This window comes from Chlamydomonas reinhardtii, chromosome 6 (genome assembly GCF_000002595.2).
Source record: "Chlamydomonas reinhardtii strain CC-503 cw92 mt+ chromosome 6, whole genome shotgun sequence".
Classification (NCBI taxonomy): Eukaryota; Viridiplantae; Chlorophyta; class Chlorophyceae; order Chlamydomonadales; family Chlamydomonadaceae; genus Chlamydomonas; species Chlamydomonas reinhardtii.
The window spans coordinates 4,058,595-4,077,643 of record NC_057009.1 but is presented as its reverse complement, the minus strand read 5'-3'; the positions used below and the strand labels follow the sequence as shown (position 1 = coordinate 4,077,643).

General features: G+C 63.2%; 4 protein-coding genes across 4 annotated transcripts; all 4 read right to left on the bottom strand.

The window, feature by feature from the left end:
• Window positions 1-86: 86 nt before the first annotated feature.
• On the bottom strand, window positions 87-5,878 carry CHLRE_06g278214v5 (uncharacterized protein). Its single transcript, XM_043063143.1, has 7 exons — window positions 4,977-5,878; window positions 4,705-4,828; window positions 4,490-4,623; window positions 3,306-4,301; window positions 2,557-3,189; window positions 1,537-2,431; window positions 87-1,418 (listed from the first exon to the last, which is right to left on the bottom strand). Exons 1-7 carry the CDS (start codon window positions 5,205-5,207, stop codon window positions 841-843), a joined length of 3,591 nt encoding a protein of 1,196 aa, XP_042923847.1. The 5' UTR covers window positions 5,208-5,878; the 3' UTR covers window positions 87-840.
• A 62-nt stretch (window positions 5,879-5,940) lies between these two features.
• Window positions 5,941-8,288, bottom strand: CHLRE_06g278213v5 (uncharacterized protein). The gene is made up of 6 exons (XM_001698018.2): window positions 8,153-8,288; window positions 7,802-7,895; window positions 7,551-7,643; window positions 7,145-7,313; window positions 6,814-6,906; window positions 5,941-6,591 (listed from the first exon to the last, which is right to left on the bottom strand). The coding sequence occupies exons 1-6, from the start codon at window positions 8,253-8,255 to the stop codon at window positions 6,370-6,372; spliced, it is 774 nt and encodes a 257-aa protein (XP_001698070.1). The 5' UTR covers window positions 8,256-8,288; the 3' UTR covers window positions 5,941-6,369.
• Window positions 8,289-8,906: 618 nt separating this feature from the next.
• Window positions 8,907-16,228, bottom strand: CHLRE_06g278212v5 (uncharacterized protein). Its single transcript, XM_043063142.1, has 17 exons — window positions 15,152-16,228; window positions 14,918-15,034; window positions 14,659-14,804; window positions 14,369-14,549; window positions 14,023-14,241; window positions 13,558-13,868; window positions 13,144-13,417; window positions 12,860-13,023; window positions 12,566-12,686; window positions 12,222-12,398; window positions 11,819-12,043; window positions 11,510-11,690; window positions 11,079-11,383; window positions 10,706-10,858; window positions 10,280-10,513; window positions 10,047-10,148; window positions 8,907-9,873 (listed from the first exon to the last, which is right to left on the bottom strand). Exons 1-17 carry the CDS (start codon window positions 15,704-15,706, stop codon window positions 9,661-9,663), a joined length of 3,678 nt encoding a protein of 1,225 aa, XP_042923846.1. The 5' UTR covers window positions 15,707-16,228; the 3' UTR covers window positions 8,907-9,660.
• A 537-nt stretch (window positions 16,229-16,765) lies between these two features.
• On the bottom strand, window positions 16,766-19,048 carry CHLRE_06g278211v5 (uncharacterized protein). The gene is made up of 5 exons (XM_001698020.2): window positions 18,884-19,048; window positions 18,760-18,802; window positions 18,596-18,697; window positions 18,143-18,288; window positions 16,766-17,630 (listed from the first exon to the last, which is right to left on the bottom strand). Exons 1-5 carry the CDS (start codon window positions 18,947-18,949, stop codon window positions 17,379-17,381), a joined length of 609 nt encoding a protein of 202 aa, XP_001698072.1. The 5' UTR covers window positions 18,950-19,048; the 3' UTR covers window positions 16,766-17,378.
• Between the last annotated feature and the right edge of the window lies 1 nt (window position 19,049).

The window sequence follows — 19,049 nt, the reverse complement described above, 5'->3', positions numbered from 1 at the left end:
ACGAAGCCATTTTAAGGAATTCGGCCACTGACGCCGCCCCTGCCTTCGTAAGATACGAGCGCTGTGCGACACACTGGCGCCTGAACTCTGGAGTATGTATGGGGCTGGCACTTCAGACACACAGACACACTTACGACACCACGGGGATTGTTGTTACTGCATGAAGCCAGACGACGGCTGCCACACAGGGGGGGAGCATTCCAACAACAATCCAACATTGTCGACTGGCCTCGGTCAATGCCAGCCCCTGTCTTCATGTGGCATGCTGTCAACGATCTGCATTTGTAAGTTGCCGTTTGGCGCCTACTCCGGTATCAGTGTCATGCTCTTAGCGCATCAAGGAGTGTGATGGGACGATGGGTGTGCACGTAAGCATTCCAAGCTACAGGGCGAGCCCATGTTGTTCAGTCCTCACGAATGGCACCTCCTCCTTTCGATTCATCCGGTGTGCAGGGCCTTGCTCCGGAAGTTCCTTATGCACAGCATCCGGACTGTTGTTGCCAGGTCAACAAACTGCGGCCCCTGACCAGCAATCTTCGTGCTCCCACACCGCCATCGCTTCGTGCCCGGCGCCATGTGCCCATGCCACGGTCCTCAACCGCACACAACTGCTCTCTACCCGCAATACATACAGATGTAGAAGTCTAGTGAAGAAGGAAGATTGCCCGCCACAAGGACGGTGCGCATATTACTTGAGAGAAACAGCGTTTTCGTAGCGCCATACGCCGATTGCACCGCATCCGCCCCACACATACTTCAGCTACACCAGCATCGCCACCCGCCAACACCTGCAGGCACCGGGACTCCGTGTTGACCACGCACACGGTCTCTACCCCGCCGTTAGTACGCATCACTGCCGCGAGTGCATGCTTTCAGAGATGCCAGGAAGCCAAACAGCGGCTTGCTGCCGCCGCCACCTGCAGCCCGGCCGCGCGGCCGCGACGTCGCCTCCTGCTCCCGCCCCGCTGCCGCCGGCTTGCTGCGCGAGCCCCAGCCGCCGCCGTGCCCGCGCGAGGTGTTGCCGGAATATGTAGGCGCCGCCGCCTCCGACGTCACAATGCTGACACTGCTGATAGAGCTCAGCGCGCGCATGGGGCTGGCGCTGCCTACGACGCCGCCGCGGCCGCCTACACTGTCGTTTTCAGACTCCACGGCGCTCTCGGTGGCGGCTGCAGCGTCGCCCTCGCCAAAGCGCAGTGTGGTGGCGACACCCAGGTGCGCAGCCTCAGGTGTGAGGCGCGACGCGGTGCGGCCGGTGGGCCGCGCCTTGGTGCCGCTACCGGCCGCCATGCCGGGTGTGAACAGCACCTGGGTGGCCTCGCCGCCGGCGCCGGCGGCGTTAGAAGAGATGGTGTTGGGCATGCCATGGCTGATGGACGCCTGCGGTGCCTGCCTGCGGGCGTGGCCTGGCGGGACACCTGCGAGGTCAGGGCAATAGAGAGACTGTAGGGCCAGCCAGCTACGGGCAGCGACATACGGTTGGGTATTTCTTCGGGTGTGTAGAAGGTCAGAACCGGAGTGCTACGCCAAGCTCACCTGCTGGCTGCAGCGACGTGCGCGCGGCCGCGATGACTGACTGAGGCAGGGCCGCCGCCACCAGCACTGGCGGCACGGCAGCAGGCGGCGGCACGGCGGGCACGAAGCCTACGCCGAGCGCAGCCGGGGCCCCAACCCCCGCCAGCAACTGCGTGTGGCTGGTGCGGATGGTCAGCTGCTTCTGCCGCAGGTGTTGTTCCAGGGCATCATCGAACTGCAGGCTGCCGGCAGAGGGCCGCGCCGGCGGCTGCTGTGCCGGGTGGTGTGGCGCCGCCAGAAGGGACCGCGCATCCGTTGTGGGACGGCCGTACGCCGCGGGACTGGAGGAGGGGCCGTCAAAGGGGTCCACGTGCCGCTGCGCGCCACGCGGCGGCGCCGGCGCGCTGCCAGCCTCCTCCTCTTCCTCCTCCTTGTGGGGTGGCGCCGCGGCCGCAGCTCCACCGCGGAGGATGCTGTCGGCGATGGCGGCGCCCGACGCAACCACGGAGCTCCGGAGGCTGGGGTCGCTCTTCTGCTTGGACAGCGGGTGGTGCTTCTGCGCGTACGCTTGGCCGGAGCCCGCGCCGGCGGCTTCCGCCTCCTCGGCCTCGGCTGCGGCGGTGGCCCGTGCGGAGGCCGCGTCACGGAACAGCCCGCGCCGCGCCGGCGTGCCGGTTTCGTCGCCGCTGGACTGGTCCCAGCGCGTCCAGGCTGCATTGGTACCCTGCTTCTGCTGGGGCGCAGCCGCGGGCGAGGCGGCAGCGGCGGGCTGCGGCGTGGCTGAGCCGGCCTGCTTGGCCTGCTGCAGGGCGCGCGCGGGCGAGCGCTTGGCCTGGTCGGCGGCCGGGGATATGACGTCGTCCTCGTCTCCATGGGCGTCGGTGCCGGCCGCGCGTGAGCTTGCGGCACGCGGCTTCTGCGAGCGATGCACAAGCAGTGTTGAGATAATGACAAGGACATGCAGAAAACAGCAAGCTGAAGGGAGCAAATGCTTATTGCCTCATCAGTTTGCGAACAGACGCGTGTGCGGGACAGCCTTACCTTGTTAGCGATTCCAGCGCGGGACGCTGCGCCAACGGTCCGCATCGACGCTGCCGGGGTGCCCACAGCTGCATCCCGCCGCGAGGGCGCCGGCTCCGCTACCGCCACTGCTGCCCGGTCCACAGCAGTCGGCTGCAGCGGCTCCGTCTGAATGCCGGTCTCCACTGCCGTCTCGACAGGCCGACCTCCGAATGCTGCTGCCGTGGCCAGCGCCGCCCCCAGCCCCTCCTCTTCCTCCTCCCCCGCCGCGCCCCTGCCCGCCGCGTCCTCCTCCTCCGCAAGTGGTTCGGCGCCGGCCAGCATTGCCTTCTTGGCAGCAATGTACTGCGCCGACAGCCAGCGGTCAATCTCATCCAGCACATCAAGCTGCGACATGCCGTCAACAGCGTTGAGGTCCAGGTTCAGGCCCAACTGCGACACCAGCTCCGCCACGTCGTCAGCCTGGTCGCCGTGCGCGTGGTGTGGTTGCCGGTGGGGTTGGGACGGGCAAGCAGACGCGGGGGGCGGCGTGGGCGCGCCGCAGGGCAGCGGCACGCCGCCCGTGCAGGCGCCGCGCTGCGCGTAGCGCTCCCTTAGCGTGAGGCCAAAGGGAGAGACGCTGCTTTGGAGGTTTGCCAGGGCAGCCACGCCCAACTGCGCGGGGCAAACGGCGATTGGGCATCAACCATGCACCAACAGCACACAGGAGGCGGCAACCGGGATCTGATGACACAATACGCAACAGCGCGACCCCGCAACAGCGGCCTCACCTCTTTGTGGCCGCCGGCCGGCGTGGCGCAGGCGCTTGACGTAGACGAGCTGGCCACAGAGCTTATATGCAGCTGCCCGGGGTCCAGTTGCCTGCCAGCCAGCTCGCTGGTGCCAACCTGCCGCACATGAGCCGCACCACCGGTGCTCAGCGGGCTGGGAGCCAGGCTTTCACCGGCGCCGTGCGCGGCCAGCAGCCGCTGTATGCGCCGGTGCAGCGGGCTGCCGTAGGTCAGCGGCTGCGCCGGCGTGGCGGCCAGCGCCGCGCGCACTGCAGCTGCTGCGCCCTGCCCGCGGCCGACCGGCGCGGGTGTCTGCAGCTCAGCCAGCGCTGCGGCCGTGGTGCGGCCCAGCGCCGCGGTACAGGCGGCGGTGCGCGCCGCGCCTCCGTCTGCCCCAGGCGTGGCCAGGGCCGTCAGCATCCAGCCGCTTAAGGACTGCTGGCCCGCGCCCAGGCGCACCGCGGGACCGGCACCGCCGCCGTGTGCTTGCGGTACCTTGGGGCTGGTCGCAGCCACCTCCAGCCCGTGGTGGTGCGGCCGCAGGGGATGCCCTTCCAGTGGCAGCTCCTTAGGGGAGCAGGCCGCGTCCGGCTGCGACAGCGGGCTGCAGCCGGCCGCCCGAGTGGGCTTGGCCGCGAAGCTCACGGTGGACAGAGTGCTGGCGGGCGACTGCAGCAGTTGGCGACACACCGAGTCGCGCACGCCCCTCGCACCCCCGCCCATGCCCCCGGCAAGCGACAGCGACCGGCCGCTGCTGGCGTTGCTGTGCGCGGTGGCGCCGTCACGGGAGTGTGGGTGCGAGCCCTTGCTGCTGGACTCTGACCCCGGCTCGCTGCGGCGCCGGCCGGAGGAGGCGCCGCTGCCGGCTGTGCGCGGCGGTGGCGTGGGCGCAGCGCGGAGCTGGCGGATGGTGGCATGTGCGCCGGTGAGCGCCAGCTGCAGCTGCGTGCGCATTTGGCGCTCCACCTGCACCTCGTGCTGCAGGACTGTGGCTTCCTGCGGCATGGTGCATGGGCACGGGTGGTGAGGGCAAGACATTGAGTGTGTATCGGTACTGATTTTCCAGAACCAAACGGCCAAACCCCGGCGGATATGAGCGCAGCAGTGTAGGCTAGCAGAGCAAGCTAAAAGAGGAGCATGTCGCTGCATAGCAGCTTGCTGAAATGAGTCAGGGGTACCCTCACCTCCTCCTTTTCTCTCAACTTGCTCGCCACCGCCTCCAACTCCTCTGCCAGCGCGCTCCCGCGGGGCAGGTCAGTGGCGGTCTTCAGCATGTTCAGCAGAGTCTGCAACTGCTCCTCCAGCTTCGGGGCATTCCCTACATGCAATGCATCAAAGGTTCAGAGCTCGAGCATCTCAGATACGACTGCGTCCCAGTACGACTAGCCCTTGAGCGTACCTGCAGCCTCCGGCGCCCCAGGCGTGCGAGCCAGAGGTGACACGTCCAGGGGCTCAGGGGTGTCCCGGCTACACACCAGTGACGGGAACCCCTCAAAAAGCGGATTCGCGTGGTCATCGAGTACCTGGCACGTGATAAGGCGATTGGTTGGGCGTGAGTACGACTGTTGATGCACTGTTGCAGGGCGTGAGTTTGACGGTTTGACGTGAGCTTGAGTCACGGCGCTGTGGCGGCAGCTTCCAAGAGCCTCTCTTGAGGCCTCCCATTCGCACCTGGCTTCGCTTGCGGTGGGGTGCTGGACTGTTGAAGCCCCGATATGCTTTTAGGCCTGTTTGGTGCTCCGCGAAGGACGGCGAATTGAGTATTGACGATGACGAGGCCCGCCGGCTGCGAGCGCTCCGTGGTGTCGCTTTTGTTGAGGCCAAGCCGCTTTGTTCTGACGCCTTTATCCTTGTCAGCAGGTCGTCAAGCCGGAAAACAGTCTTCAGCGGCTCGTCGGCCATTTTCTTTGGAAGGTTCGCCCAGGACGAGAGAAGCAAGCTACCAGTTTGTCATTGAGTGCTGGTGTATGAAATGACTTGCGTATCAGAAAGTTTACAAATGGCGGCTAGAGGCAGACGTCGCGAGCTGTCATGTTGGATCCAGTTTGTGATGTCAACGTGCTCAACGTTGCGCCAGTTCGGCAAACACAACTTCACTTTGTACAGTACGGTCTGGGCTCTCTGTTTTGACGCCTTGAAGCTTTTCGCCTGCCGGTTCCAGTGCTGCAGTCCCCCCCCACCCCGTCCCCCCTCCCTCATCTGCCCCCATCAGTCCCCCCGGCTCAAGACGGCAATGCCCACACCGCGGGAAAGCAACCGTTTCCGACCATCCGTCCGCCTGCACGCGGGATGACTCTGGGCTACCAAGACTCCTGTCACGGTCTGCCCTGCAGTCGTTGAATCCAGTGGCCTGCGCCCTTGACAGCGCCAGATGGGAGCCCGGGCTCGTGTGCCCTACGACCCGATTCATTGGCCATATGGCATTGTAGGTGCAAGTGTAGGTGTTCTCTTTAGAACGGAACTAGGCTACCCCGCAGTTGCAGCATCTGGGTGCTTACCAGGCTATCATCAACTGTTGGTAGCCTTGAAAGGCGAAGCGCTCGTTTCGCCGAGTTGCCGACGCCAAGATCAGCGCGAGAACTGCTGGTTTGGTGAATGCGATACCAGTAATGCAGAGCTTCTTGGGGGTGGCATAGTAACTTTCTGGCGTGTTACACGCCGTACGCAGTGAGGTCACTTGGATGATGCCCAAGGAGGTCTCACATGTATTAATTCCTGCACTGCTCACATAAGTTCCACTCTGTCCAACCACCGACCACAACTCGTCATCACCCATGCAGACGCTTCAGAGCCGCAAAAACCCGGGAAACAGGGATGGCCCACCATCGCAATCTGCTCACACGCTCCGTCACGCACGAAGCCACGAAACCTTTGGTTTAGATCTTCTCAGGAGGAAACACTACCACCACAAACACCACCCCGCCGCCGCAGTCCCCGCGCGAGCGCGCAGCACGAGCTACCCGGCGGGCCCACCATCCGCCTATGTTACACAGGATGACCCATCTAGGCTATACAGAGGGCTACGCTGCTGCCACCGACGTTCAAGAGCACGGTGACAAAGCGCTTAAGGCCACAGGCCCTGCAGGAAGCAGGGGGTCGGGATCTCAATGCCCTTGTAGGACACCGAGGCGGGAATCTTGCAAGGGGGAGCCACAGCCTGGCCAGGCACAACGGCGGCCTTGGAGAAGATGGTGGTGCCCCAAGGGTCAGCCAGGTGCTCCTGCAGAGCCGCGATGGGGCCCTTGCCGGTCACCTGGGCAGCCATCACGAAGCCAACGAACGCCAGCTGCGAGCGGGAAAGAGGGTACACAAGTCAGTTACTTGTGGGAGATACTGCGTCACAGCTAGGTGCTTCAACTTAAGGTCTGCTGTGCAGGCAGAAGTTAGGTGACAAGCCGCAACCACATATCGTGGCACGTGGCAACCATACGACTCGGTCAACTTGATTTAAACTCGTCCATCAGTCATGGTAACTAAACGCCCTCGTTATCCCCATCGCCGCGCTCACCATGGCCAGGCGGCCGTTCTTGATCTCCTTAACCTTGAGCTCAGCCAGGTCACCGGGGATGAAGGGAGCGAACACACCGCCGGGGTAGCCAACCTACAGGGAGAAGAGAATCGAGCCACACGCCGTCAAAACCGAGCGAGCCCCACTTGCCAAGCCATGCTTGGAACAGGCTGCACAAGCTTTGCAGCCTTTTTCAGTCTGTTCTCGGCCCTGCGGATCGCCCCGCTCCCAACCGCACATTCAGAGCATCATTCCGGCGCTGCCACGCTCAGGGGGGCAGATAGTGCGCACGCGCCTACAGCCCATGCTGCAGCCCGGACCCTGAGCCCACCTCGTGGGGGGGCAGCTTGTACTGGCTGAAGATGGGGTCCTGGTCCACGGAGCCAGGCTTGCGCAGGTCCTGCCAGCGGCGGACCTCCACCCAGTGCATCAGGAAGAACTCGACGGCCAGCAGGCCAAGGGGGCCCAGAGGCGACTCAACCTCCTTGCCGGCGTTGTACCTGCATACAAACATACGCCCAGTGAGGGTTACGGCAAGCAAGGGGATCCGAGGAATGGGAAACTGTTGCTCTGGACCCGTGCTTTGGTCAAAGAATGTTGAAGCCTACCGCTGCCAACCCCACTCTTTGGGAAGCCGCGCTCCCCGGACCTATGATTACAGACTGCGTTATTGGCACGGCCACTCCCCACCCAGTCCCCTCCTCCCTCAGCCGCTTTCTGCCGTGCCCAGCGCTCACCAGAACACATCGGGGCGCACGATCTCCTGCACCAGGATACCGGCGACGGCAGCCATGGCCCAGCGGCTGTGCACCAGCTCCGACTCCTTGAACCTACGAGTGCAAAGCGCAACCCGGGTGTTAGCGCCGTCAGGTATAAAATTGCATCATAAAGCAGAATGTACTGTAGCATCCGTCTCCTGAACCGCGTCCGTGCGGCAAAAAGCGGTTCCCGGTCGTCGGCATCAGTATCCACGCGAAAGCGCGCTCACCACTTCAGGGACTCGGCGTTGGCGCCCAGGCCCAGGGGGTCGAAGCCGAAGTCACCGGGCAGGTCGCCCTTCAGGTGAGCCGGGGGAGTGCTGCCTGTGAGACGAGGGACGCAGGCACAAGGCGACTGTGATGTGATGTCGCTCGGCTCATAAAAGCGATCAAGCACCGGACGAGCTGCCCTTTGACCAAAGGTCTGATAAGGAGCTAATAGCGCTGCGCTGCTCCAGCTGTACTCGAGGCTCTATTCGTGTGACGCTGCTTGCCGAGGCCATGCAAGCCAAGCTGCGAAAGTGTCCGATATTGGTCTATCGCTTGGCAGATTTTGTTGCTATACATCTACTGTAGCTCACCAGGCAGCCACAGAGGGCGCGAGCTGGCCTTGGCGACCACGCTCCGGCGAGCGGAGCGGGCCGAGGGGCGCGCAGCCACAGCGTTCTTGGCAACCAGCATCATTTTTGGCACTGTGTAGTGTGACTTGGCAAAGACCACAGAATTCGTGCGCGCGAAGGTCTCGAATAGCTGACCCGGGCGCAATCAGTCGCGCCGTACCATCTCATCTCGACGGCTGACTTTCTCTCACGCGGCCGCGCCTTGCTTCGCGGTTCGCTGCGCACTGGATGTATTCACGGCGGGAATCAGAGTCTCTTTGTGCGACCCGCTGTACTGACCTGTCGTCGCCGCAGCATGCACCAGGTCGCCTCGGCACATGCCGGCAACCAGACGAACGCAACTGACAGGGCTATGCAAGATTACATGTGACTTGGGTGCGGATGAGAGATGCTGGACAGAGGAAGCTGGAACAGATTGGGGGGTGACCGACAGCTGGGGTTTGGCCCTTGAGGTGCCGAGGTGTTGGTGCCTCCGACGCCAAGCCTGAGAGAGGCAGAGGCCACTTGGCTTGGTGACACCTTAACTCTTGCAGCTGATATTGATCCCAAGCACAGCAAATGGCGGGTTCCAGGGTACAACGGGCATTGGGGCCAAGTCACGAGGAGCGTCGAGGAGTTAAGCCACGACGGGTGCAGGGTGCGATCTGTCCCAACCCCTAAACCTGCCCTCAAAACCCCTTAGTTTTCGCCACGTTGGTGTCAATCGACTGCGCTCGGCTAAGCTTTCAATCGTTCAAATCCAGTCCACCTGGAGGCACGTCTTGACTCGCAGGCATGCCCATGTACCCAGGGCCGACCACCAGTAACCCTATCGTTGAACCACCGGGACGTGCCCAGAAGCTTGCATCTGCACTTGTCCATATGATATTCAGGACTGTGCGCCGGAAGAGATTGATCGAGTTGCACTTGGGATAATCATCATAATGCATTTGTAGCCCGGGATCATGTGACGCGGTCTCCAGCTTTAGTGGTGTCGGCGGCAGCATGTCGAATTCCAGAGGCCGAACGCCTGCATACGCTTTAGTATGTGCCTGCTTATGTGCGCTCATGATGTGTGCTAGTGCTTGAGCTATTGGGTGGAGCGGTTGGGTGGCAGTTCGGTGGGCAAGGAGGCGAAATCCGGAGAACAGTGGATCCATTCTCACACCACAGCGTGATTGTCCGTTCGTCCATACCCGTGTCCAAAACAGTTGCAGCCTCATGCGTCATCGAAAGTGCCTACCTAATTGAATCAGCTGCGGAAAGCTACAGTTCCTGGTATCTGGTCAGCCGACAACTCACCCTACTTCACTGCACTGCCTTGAGCCAGCACCACGCCGGCGCTGCGAACCGCTGCCTACGCCACGAACCCACAATCATTCCCCAACCCCACGCCACTCCCCGGGCCACCACAGCCATCCTTCCCTACGCTACAAACGCCCCAGGTGCCATTGCCACCGCACCGCCCCCCCCCCGGCCGCGCTGTATGACTAGATGGGGTTCAGAGTGATGTTGACGACGGCGGTGTTCTGCGCCAGCAGCTTCTGCGCCTTGTCCACGTTGATGGGCAGGTCCAGGTCGCGCTCGCCGATGCAGTGCTCCATAGACGCAGCCAGCCGCGAGCGGAAAAACTCGCACAGGTGCGTGAGCGCCAGGTTGGCGTGCTGCCGCAGCCGCCAGGCGCCCTTGTTGTCGTGGCTCTCCTGAGGGGGGCGAGGAGGTCACCGCCCGGGTCAACCAGGACCGCGTCAGTCCGTCACCCATGACATAGGAAAGCAGACTCAAATGTGCACGCGTGGCGACAAGCGGCATGCGCGGGCCTAACATGCAACCCTAAAGCACACACGGCCAAAGCACACATCGCTTGCTGACGCACCTGCAAGAAGTGCACGAACTCGAACAGGTCCTTGCCCATGCAGTCCCACAGCGCGCGGCCGGTCGCCACAAACACACGCGGGTCCAGCGCGGCGCGCAGCGCCTGTGCATTCGTGCAGAGGAGCAACAACAGCAATGAGTCAGCCAAGAGGGAATCCTGTAAAGCTATTGCGGAACTCAGCCCTTGCGCCCACCTATCGGCGCCCCTGCCGCCTGCTCCGCGCCCCTGCCCACCTGCAGCGCCTCGTCGCACGCGGCCAGGATGGGCCGCATGAAGGCCTCCACGAAGTCGCGCTGGTGTGTGAGCGTAGACACCTGCTGGTAGCCGCCGTGTGGGTCAGCGGGCGGCTTGGGCTGGTTGAGCGCCGTCTTGATGTTGGTGACGGGCGTGGCGCGGATGTGGTTGGCCATGCGGTTGGAGCATGAAGCCACGCCCTCTGCATAGTCCGTGCGCAGCTCCTTGACCACCTGCGAAACGTTGGCGCACACAATTGCGGTATTTCGTATCGTCTGGTTGTGCGCTTGCGTCACACCGTGCGGGTGCCGTGCATGGGCGCTAGCACTGTACCACGGGCTCCGCCAGGTTACATTACCCTTGCAACCAACGCAGCATTGCACAAGCAGTGCTGCGCGCACCCCCCCCCCTCGCACCACACGCACCTGCGCGAACTGCGCTCCGATGTGCGGCGCCATGTCGTCGTCGAAGTCGGGGTCGGGCGCGTTGGGCTGCGGCGGCCCGGGTGGCGCACAGGACTGGCCGCCACACCACTTGGAGATGATGTCCTCGATGGACGGCACCATCACCATCAGCACCTGTCGACACAAGCGCAATGGGGCAGATGCGCGCGCCAGCGGCCGTTGGCAGGGCGTCGTGATCAGAAGCGCATAACTACGGTATCAAACACCAAGGCAGATAGCGGGCAAGGAACACGAGCGGTACAGCAAGGACATGATATGCGCCGCTGCGATTGAGTTAGCCTTGAGGCCTGATGTGGCACAAGGCCAACGTGCCAAAGACATCGCACCGCCCCACCTTGAGCGAGTTGAGCAGCACCGCCTCCTTGAGCAGCACCACGTTTCGGCCGCCCGGCGCCGCACCCGCACCGCCCATGCCGCCCATGCCGTGCTGCGGCACCATGGGTACGCCCGGGCTGCGCATGCTGGCCATGGGCCCCAGCGGCCCCGGGCTGCCGCCAGGCCCGGGCTGGTAGCCCAGGGTAGACGTGTTGCGGCCGTGCCCGCCCGAGCCCGGCGGTCCCATCATGCCCGGGGAGCCGGACGGCACACGCTGGTGGCCTCGTGCCATGTGCGGCGAGTTGCCGGCGCCTAGCGGCATGCCTGCGAGCGGAGCAGCAAGCTGCCAGTCAGCATTTCAGTGCCTCAGAACACGGCAGCAGGAAACAGCAGCTGCACGCCTCCCGTTGCAGATCAAAAGTTCCACGGCCCCGTCGCAGCAACACGCACCCGGCTGCTGCGTCATGGCGGTGTTGCTGGCGCCGGCGCAGATGCGGTTGAGCGAGCCCTGCACGGTGCGCAGCACGTCGCACAGCGCCGCCTCCAGGTGCGGCCCGAACAGCGGCCAATTCTTGACCACCCGCTCGTACAGCATCAGCTCCGACCACGTGCGGTCCAGCATGTCGTGCACCTGGTGATACGGCAGGGGATGCGCGGCAGCATTTGCAGGATGCGTCAGGATGCCCACCGCACATATCCTGCAGTTTGGCCTGAACGCTAAACGTTCGTCGACCAGTGCCAGTCACGCGGCAAACTCACCAGCGGCGCCACGGCTCCCTCAATGCCCTCAATCATGCCCGGCATTTTCGCCACGTCCACCCGCGCCAGGTGCGCGGCCGTGAGCTTGGCCTCCGCCTCAAGCTTGCCGCAGTGGCCATTGAGCCCGCGGCGGCTGTTTTCAATCCAGAACATCACGTGCGGCTTCCACAGCTCCATGGCGTCCAGGTGGCCTGGGTGCTGGCGCGGCATGTACAGCTGCGTCTCCTGCGCACCAGCAAGCAGAAAGGAAAGGGGGAAGCTAAGCCGGGGGCCGACCGGGTAGAGCGGGCGGCATTGGCAACAACCAAACAGCATGAGCAGCGCAGCCGCTGGGCCTCCCCTGCCCTGTACACTGCATGCATGCCAGTGATGCCACCAAGGCCTCTGCGCCGCCCGCCCGCACCTGCAGGTATCGCTGCAGCTGCGCGGTGGCGACCAGCAGGTCCACCGCCGCCACGGAGGGCACCTGCGGCGGCCCCCGGTGCAGCATGTTGCGCAGGATCTCCACGAAGTTGGCCATGTATTCCTCCGCCGTGATGCGCGGCAGGTTGAGCGTGCTGGGCAGCAGGTCCGGCTGCTTCTGCGCTCACGAATGAAGGGAAAAGGGCGACGGGGCAAGCAACGAACACGGCAGGCAGCAACTGCGTCAGCGCTCAGGATGGGGCGAGTAGATCGGCATTGCGCTGAGAAGCCTGGGCAGCAGCGGCGGCAATACATGCGTGCCAGGCCGGCGATTACACACGGTACCTGCAGGAACATGTCGAACTCCAGGTCGCTGCGGATGGCCATGCCCATCTTTTCCGCCATCTTGTAGTAGCTGTCGAACTGGTTGACGTTATAGCCCAGCTTGGTGGGGCCGGCAGGCCGTCTGCGCGCGAAGAGACATACACAACACAGCTCACACACCCAGGCACCTCTGCATCAGATATGTTGTAAACTGGCTGTCCGGGCATCCTCAGCGCTAAGGATGCCCGGATAGCCAGGTTGTGCGGCCTTAGTCCATTCGCTGTTTTGCACTCAGGCTATCAAGACTGCACTCACGGCTGCTGCTGCGCGCTGCCCATGCCACGCATTTGGTCATAGCCGCAGTTGCACTCCAGGAAGTGCCAGCGCTTCTTGGCGGCGATGCGGAAGCGCGTGTTGAGCCAGTCCTGGTCAGACGGCAGAAACACGTCCTTCATGACGCGGAACAGCCGGAAGCTCGCCTGCACACACACGGCAACGGCAGGCACCGTGTTCATTAAACTCGTTCCGTGGGCAGGCACCGTATGCAGGCCAACGCTGTAGATAAATTGCAGTGTCCCAGGGCCCATTCCCCGCCGCACCATGAGCACGGTAGGCCGCCACGCGGGTGCGCCGGTGGCGCCGCGCGGCGTGTCTCCCCCCTCCCGCGACGGCTGGTCGTCTCCCAGCGCGTAGTAGTTCTCAAACGCCACCTCCAGCAGCATCTCCACCGCCTTCTTTACGCCCTCCAGCAGCGTGGCCTCGTGCGTGGTGAGGCCGCGCAGCAGCGACTGCTCCAGCAGCGGCTTGAGCTCGCGCGCGATCACGTCCAGGCACATGCTGCTGATGGTGGCTACACCTGGCTTGAGCACCCACCTGCGTGCGCATGATACAAAGGGGCACAACACAGGGCCGGCGGGGACCAGTGGGTGCGCGTGCCAGTCGCCGTCAGCCGCTCTTGCCGTGCAGGGCCCACAACGCAACCCCACAAGCTGCTCCCTCTGCATACCCCTCACCGCAGGTGGGCCAGGATGCAATAGTAGGAGCGCACGCCGAAGTACGCCGCAAACTCGCGCAGCAGCCAGTCCCACGGACCCTCCACCTCCAGCTTGTGCCGCCCGCAGCCGGTGGCCTCCAGCGCGGCCGCCAGCGAGGTGTCGTAGGCGAGGCACGCGTTGGTGCGCAGCGTGTTCTTGTTGACCGTCTCCACGCCCGTGCCGTCCGGCGCCACGTGCGCCAGCTCGTAGCCCCCCAGCTCCTTCTTCACCCGCGTCACCACCACCGTCACGAACGCCACCTTGCCTTCGTACGGCCCGGCGCCCATGACCTGGACGCATCAGGATACACGCACACGCGAGCCTAAACGTTGGACCAGACAGCTTGCAGCAACGCGAGACAGCCCCGTTGTGATTCAGAACACTTTGCAAGGGTTTGCGTTTTTGCAAAATTGACGTGCACGCCGTGTCATGCAACCCACACACCTGCACGTCCACCGCCACGCCGGCGTTCATAGACGAGGCGCGCGACTCGTCCACAGGGTCCTTCTGCTGCATGGCCAGCCGCCACAGCTCCCGGTAAGACAGTGAGCCGGTGGCGACTGTCACCCCATCCTCGTTCTCCACGTGCACCAGCATGCTCTGGGGCGGCGGCGGCGGCGGCTGGCCCGCCTGCTGCTGCACCTCCAGCGGCAGCACCAGCGCCTGCGGGTCCGAGTGCCACGTGGTCAGGGGCCATAGTGCGTTAACCAGCTACCCCTGTGGACGGCAGCCTGGCCCCAGCTCCATCGGCATGACTCTGAAGACTGCAGTCACCGTACACATGACGCACCTGCCCTTGCTGCACGCCGGTTCCCTGGCTGTCCAGTGAGAAGAAGGCCGGGTCCGCGCTGTTGTCGTTGGCGCCCAGGTGCACCGTCACGCCCGACAGCCGCGGCAGCACCATGTGCGTCCGCGTGCGGCAGCACAGCTTCTGCAGCACGCTGACGCTGGGCAGGCTCAGCCGGGCGCATCTGCGGCGTGAGCAGGTTGGCGTCAAAAGTCAGCAGGCGTGGACTGCATGCAACCTGTGAGGGCGCTGGAGCACAAGCAGCAGCAGGAGGCCGGGGGCCCTGCACCCACCTGACGCGCATGTAGGAGGTGGATGCAGTGTTGGCAAACGCCACCGTGTTGAGCCGCTTTTCCGCCGGCTCCATGTCGTCCCAGCAGATGTCGTTGATACCGCCGTCGCCGCCCGCAGCGGCCACAGCGGCGGGCATACCAGCAACCTGCGCATGCGTACAACACAGCACACAGAGTAACCTGTACCGTTGCCTGGACTGCACCCTACACTGCTGCCGCGCTCCGCCCCCTGTGCCATGCGCTGAGCCTTTTTGCCTACCTGCGTGAGCAAGAGCCCGTCTATCCCCAGGTCTCTCCGCAGCGTCGCAAAGGCGCCCGCAAGGAAGTGTGCAGCGTTCGGGTTGCCCGCACTCCGTTCCAGCTCCGTAATGCACACCTGCAGCGCGGAGAGATTCACGTTTAATAAAACAGCGCCGCATGCCCTTTAATGTACTGACGGTGCAATAGACGCACGCATGAACAGGTCAAGTTGTGAGTTTTGAGCAGTACCAACCTGAAGACAGCCCTCGTACGCGATGTACTTGGTCCATGCCTCCGTTCGCCGCATGTGCACCACCTTGCCCTGGACCACCCCGTTTCCATTGTACACCGGCGCGGCCTGCTGGTAGGGCTGCTGGTGCGGTCGTTGCTGGAACGCCTGCGGGTGCTGCTGTTGCTGCTGTTGTGGCTGCTGCGCCTCCTGCTGCTGCCGGTATTGTTGGTACGTCACGCTCTCATTGAAGCGCACGCCCGCATGTGCTGCCCCGCCTGCCGGCGGCACCCCGAACCTACCACTGCCGTCCTCGCGCCCTCCCTGCGGTCCTCCGGCCTGGGCTTGCCCCGCGGCCGGAATACCGGGGTACATGTTGGTTGGCGGCGCGACGGTTTGCACCACTACACATGCATCGCCTCCCACGCCTAGCGGGGGAACGACGGGCGCTGTCGGGGGCTTGCCCGCGGGCTGGGCTGCGGCAACCGGCTCCGGTGGAAGAGCAAGTGACGGAAGCGACGTGTGGTACTCAGACTGCGCTGTGACGAAGCGCGAGGCGCTGGGCGCAGACGCGGCCATCACAGGCCCACGCTGTTCACGAGCGCTGACTTGGAACGAGTCCCGCAAGCTCCCTGACTCCGCAGTCGGGTGGTATTGCTGATTCTGGTGGTAACGCGTGAATGAGTTTCTCAGGGACGCGCTCAGGTCCACTGCATGATCGTGAGACGCTCTCACAGATGCGTCCAGTGAAACGTGTACGCTGTCTCCGACCCCGCCTCCGCGACCTTCAGCATGCCCGGCTGCGAGGAAGTGGCCCCATCCATAGGCTCCGTAAGCACCCGGAGCGCCTGTTTGTACGCTGTATTGTGTTAGAGGCGGCAGACTCGCCTCTATCGACTGCCGAAACTCGGCCGCGTTATGGTGCATCGTGAGAATTGACTTTGGAAGTCAGGACCCTTATTAGCGGCAGTCCTACATCAGCCGCATTTTATGCAATGATTGAGCTAAAACGGGCGCATTCGAAGAGGTTGCTCAAGGCAGCAGCGCCCAGCTCCCGGGGGCAACAACAAAGACGTGTCCTGTGACGCTTGGTTATCTACCTATGCGATGAATGGTGATACAGATGTGCATATACTGGATGTCAAATGGGCGCGGTCTGTCATAATTTGGACAGGCGCTGGATTGCCCGGATTCAGCTAGCCAACCTTTTTTGCCCGTCGTCGCGCAGCTGTCTGAGCATTACGGTATAAGCAACCATCTGGTACGACCCTTGATGTGTCATATGTACTCGCGGTGCAAGGGCGCAACGGCGCAACCCCTCCCTGGCCCCGACCATTCCCCCTTCTCCCTCTAGCTTCCCTCTCGACGCCGAGCCGCCGTGTCCCTGCTGACCATTGATTCACACTGCCATACCGGGCTGACAAGTGTGGTCCTTTGGCACCCACGAAGAGATGGGTGCTGCGCGGCTTCTTGCATTCTCAGTACCATCAAGCGCCCTTGCTGGCTTGCTCCTTCACTTGGCTAGCAACGGCTAGCACATTCCCCTGTCACACCCCCTCCCCTCCCCTCCCCTTTGCATAGCCAGGCCGCCAGGGGCGCGTTCACCCCTGTTCACGGTTCACTTGCGTCGGATTGAGGGAAGCTACAGCGTTACAGGAAGGAAGCTGCTGAAGAGCACCGTGCAGTGCTCCGTTGCTACCCAGTGCCCACATCGTGCCCACTCATGCATCAGGCTGGTTACATTCCGACATCCTCACTCCACGACACATCTTCCCTCCTGAACCACGATGTATCCACGCACCACATGCAGCCATGCAGTCCGGATAATTGAAACATGTTCGATACACAAACTGGAGAACACATCAAATTACATGTACCGTATAGATACAAGGGGCAAGGGTGTCAGCCATCCCCACCATGTTGAGACGGGGCTCAGCAGCCAGTTGGGCGGCACACGTATGGCGCTGCCTTCGGGTGGGTAACGAGTGCCGCCATCCACAGCTCCTCTGTCGTGCGACGACTTGCGAGCCAACCAGCCTCAGGCGCTTGTATGGTCCATACAGCGGGGTCAACACAGCGGCTCACATATACAGAGCAACTCCCCACCCGCGCTTGCAAACGCGCGTTGATCCGCCAAGTGCCACTCCATAGCCCACCAGCCGCCGCTGCTCACCCGCGCGCCGCAGCGTCCACTGCCGACACCGGCCCTCCCCAACGGTTACAGCCCTCGCCGCTGCCGGAGGCACACCGCTCAGTCCACGATGCGGCCCTTCGGCACGCGCAGCAGCGCCAGGTGCGCCATGTCGGCAGCGGACAGGCGCATGCTGCGGCCGTGCAGCAGCGTGGGGTTGTTGATGATGATGTCAACGATCTCCTCCCGGGGCGCCTTTAGGTCATGGCAGATGATGCGCAGCCCGTAGGACAGTGCCTCAGCCTGCTTCTGCGTCTCCGTCAGCAGCAGCGGCTGGATGACCGCCATCTGCCGCGCCTTCTCGTACGACACCTGCGGGCGGTTAGGAGCGGGTGGCAGGGGATGCATGCGAGGCAGGGACGACGAGGACTGTCAGCAGGGACGGCGGGACGGGATGCGGCTACTGAGAGGTCCGGTCTTCCATTCAATCCCAAGCTTTATCAACAAATGTTGGATGGTGGCGGTTGCGGCTGCAGCTGCCGCGGCAGCACGCAGCTGCGGCCACCTTCCAGCCCACTAGTAGGTGACGTGAGCCAGGTTAGACCGTCATGGGGTGAGGCGGATCTCGTGGAATAATGCGTTTGCTGTGACAACGTGTGCCCTTCGCTGGTATACGCTTATCAACGGCGGCTGCAGTGCCGTGCTATCCTGCTGCCCGGTATGCCCCGCTGCCCCACCAGATTTGTTATTACCTGCCTCTCTCCCCGTGCCCCATCCCCGCACGGCCCTCCGCTGCAGTCTTTCCCCCTTTTCCCCATAAGTCCCCTACACACAAACGCTACACAAACAAGTAAACGTCCCTCCCACATCAGCCCGCAGCTCACGTCAACGATCTTGGCGACCTCCTCAATCTTGGCCTTGAGCTCCGCCGCCTCCAGCCCCAGCAGCGCCTTCTGCCGGAACGCCATGTTGCGCACCACCGCCAGCGGCTCGCCCAGCGCCTTGGCCAGCTCCTCCAGCTTGTATTGCTCTGTGAGCCAGTCAGCCAATGTGTACGTTTGTAAGTGCAATGGTGATATAAAGTGGGGTTGGTATCGAGTGGAAAGTTAGGTTGGGTTGGCGCAGGCCCACACAAGCCCACGCTCACTGCACCTCATCAGGTGCACTCCTTCGGCTTGCCCACGAAATGACCACTACATTGCTGGTAGTCGCAGTTCCACTCCTCTATCGAATGTGCCCCGATACAGCAGTGTCGCCACTCCGCTGGGGTCAGGTCCGGCGTGAGCTCCGACGACTCGCGGAGAACCCCACGCGTCGACCCCTCAGTCGCAACTCACGTTCCCCGCCGTCGAGCGCCTGCGCCGTGATGATGTCCGACAGCTTTTTGATGTCTATCGTGCTACCCGCCGCCTTCTCCGGCAGTGCCCGCGCCGGCTGGCCTGCGCAGCTCGTTCTCATGAGATCTAGGCCCTTCCACGTCATTACTCGTTACCTCGCTTACCTCGACGAGTGAAGATCACCACTGGCGAGTTGCGAATGCATACCTATGGATATTAAAAGCGCGCAGGCTTCAGCTGGTGTTTGCTGGCGTATGTGAACCCTAGCGGGCAAGCCAGGCCCCTCACCCGCGCCTGTTGACGCCTGCATTTCGCAAACAACACTTGTGAGCTGCCTGGGAGAGCGAGCGACATTTGTAAATCGAGGAAAGCACAAGAAATGTCGACAGATAGTAACTTTGCTCAGCACCAGTTGGCCCGCTTAGAGTTCGTGTGATTTTCAAGTGAAAGAGAT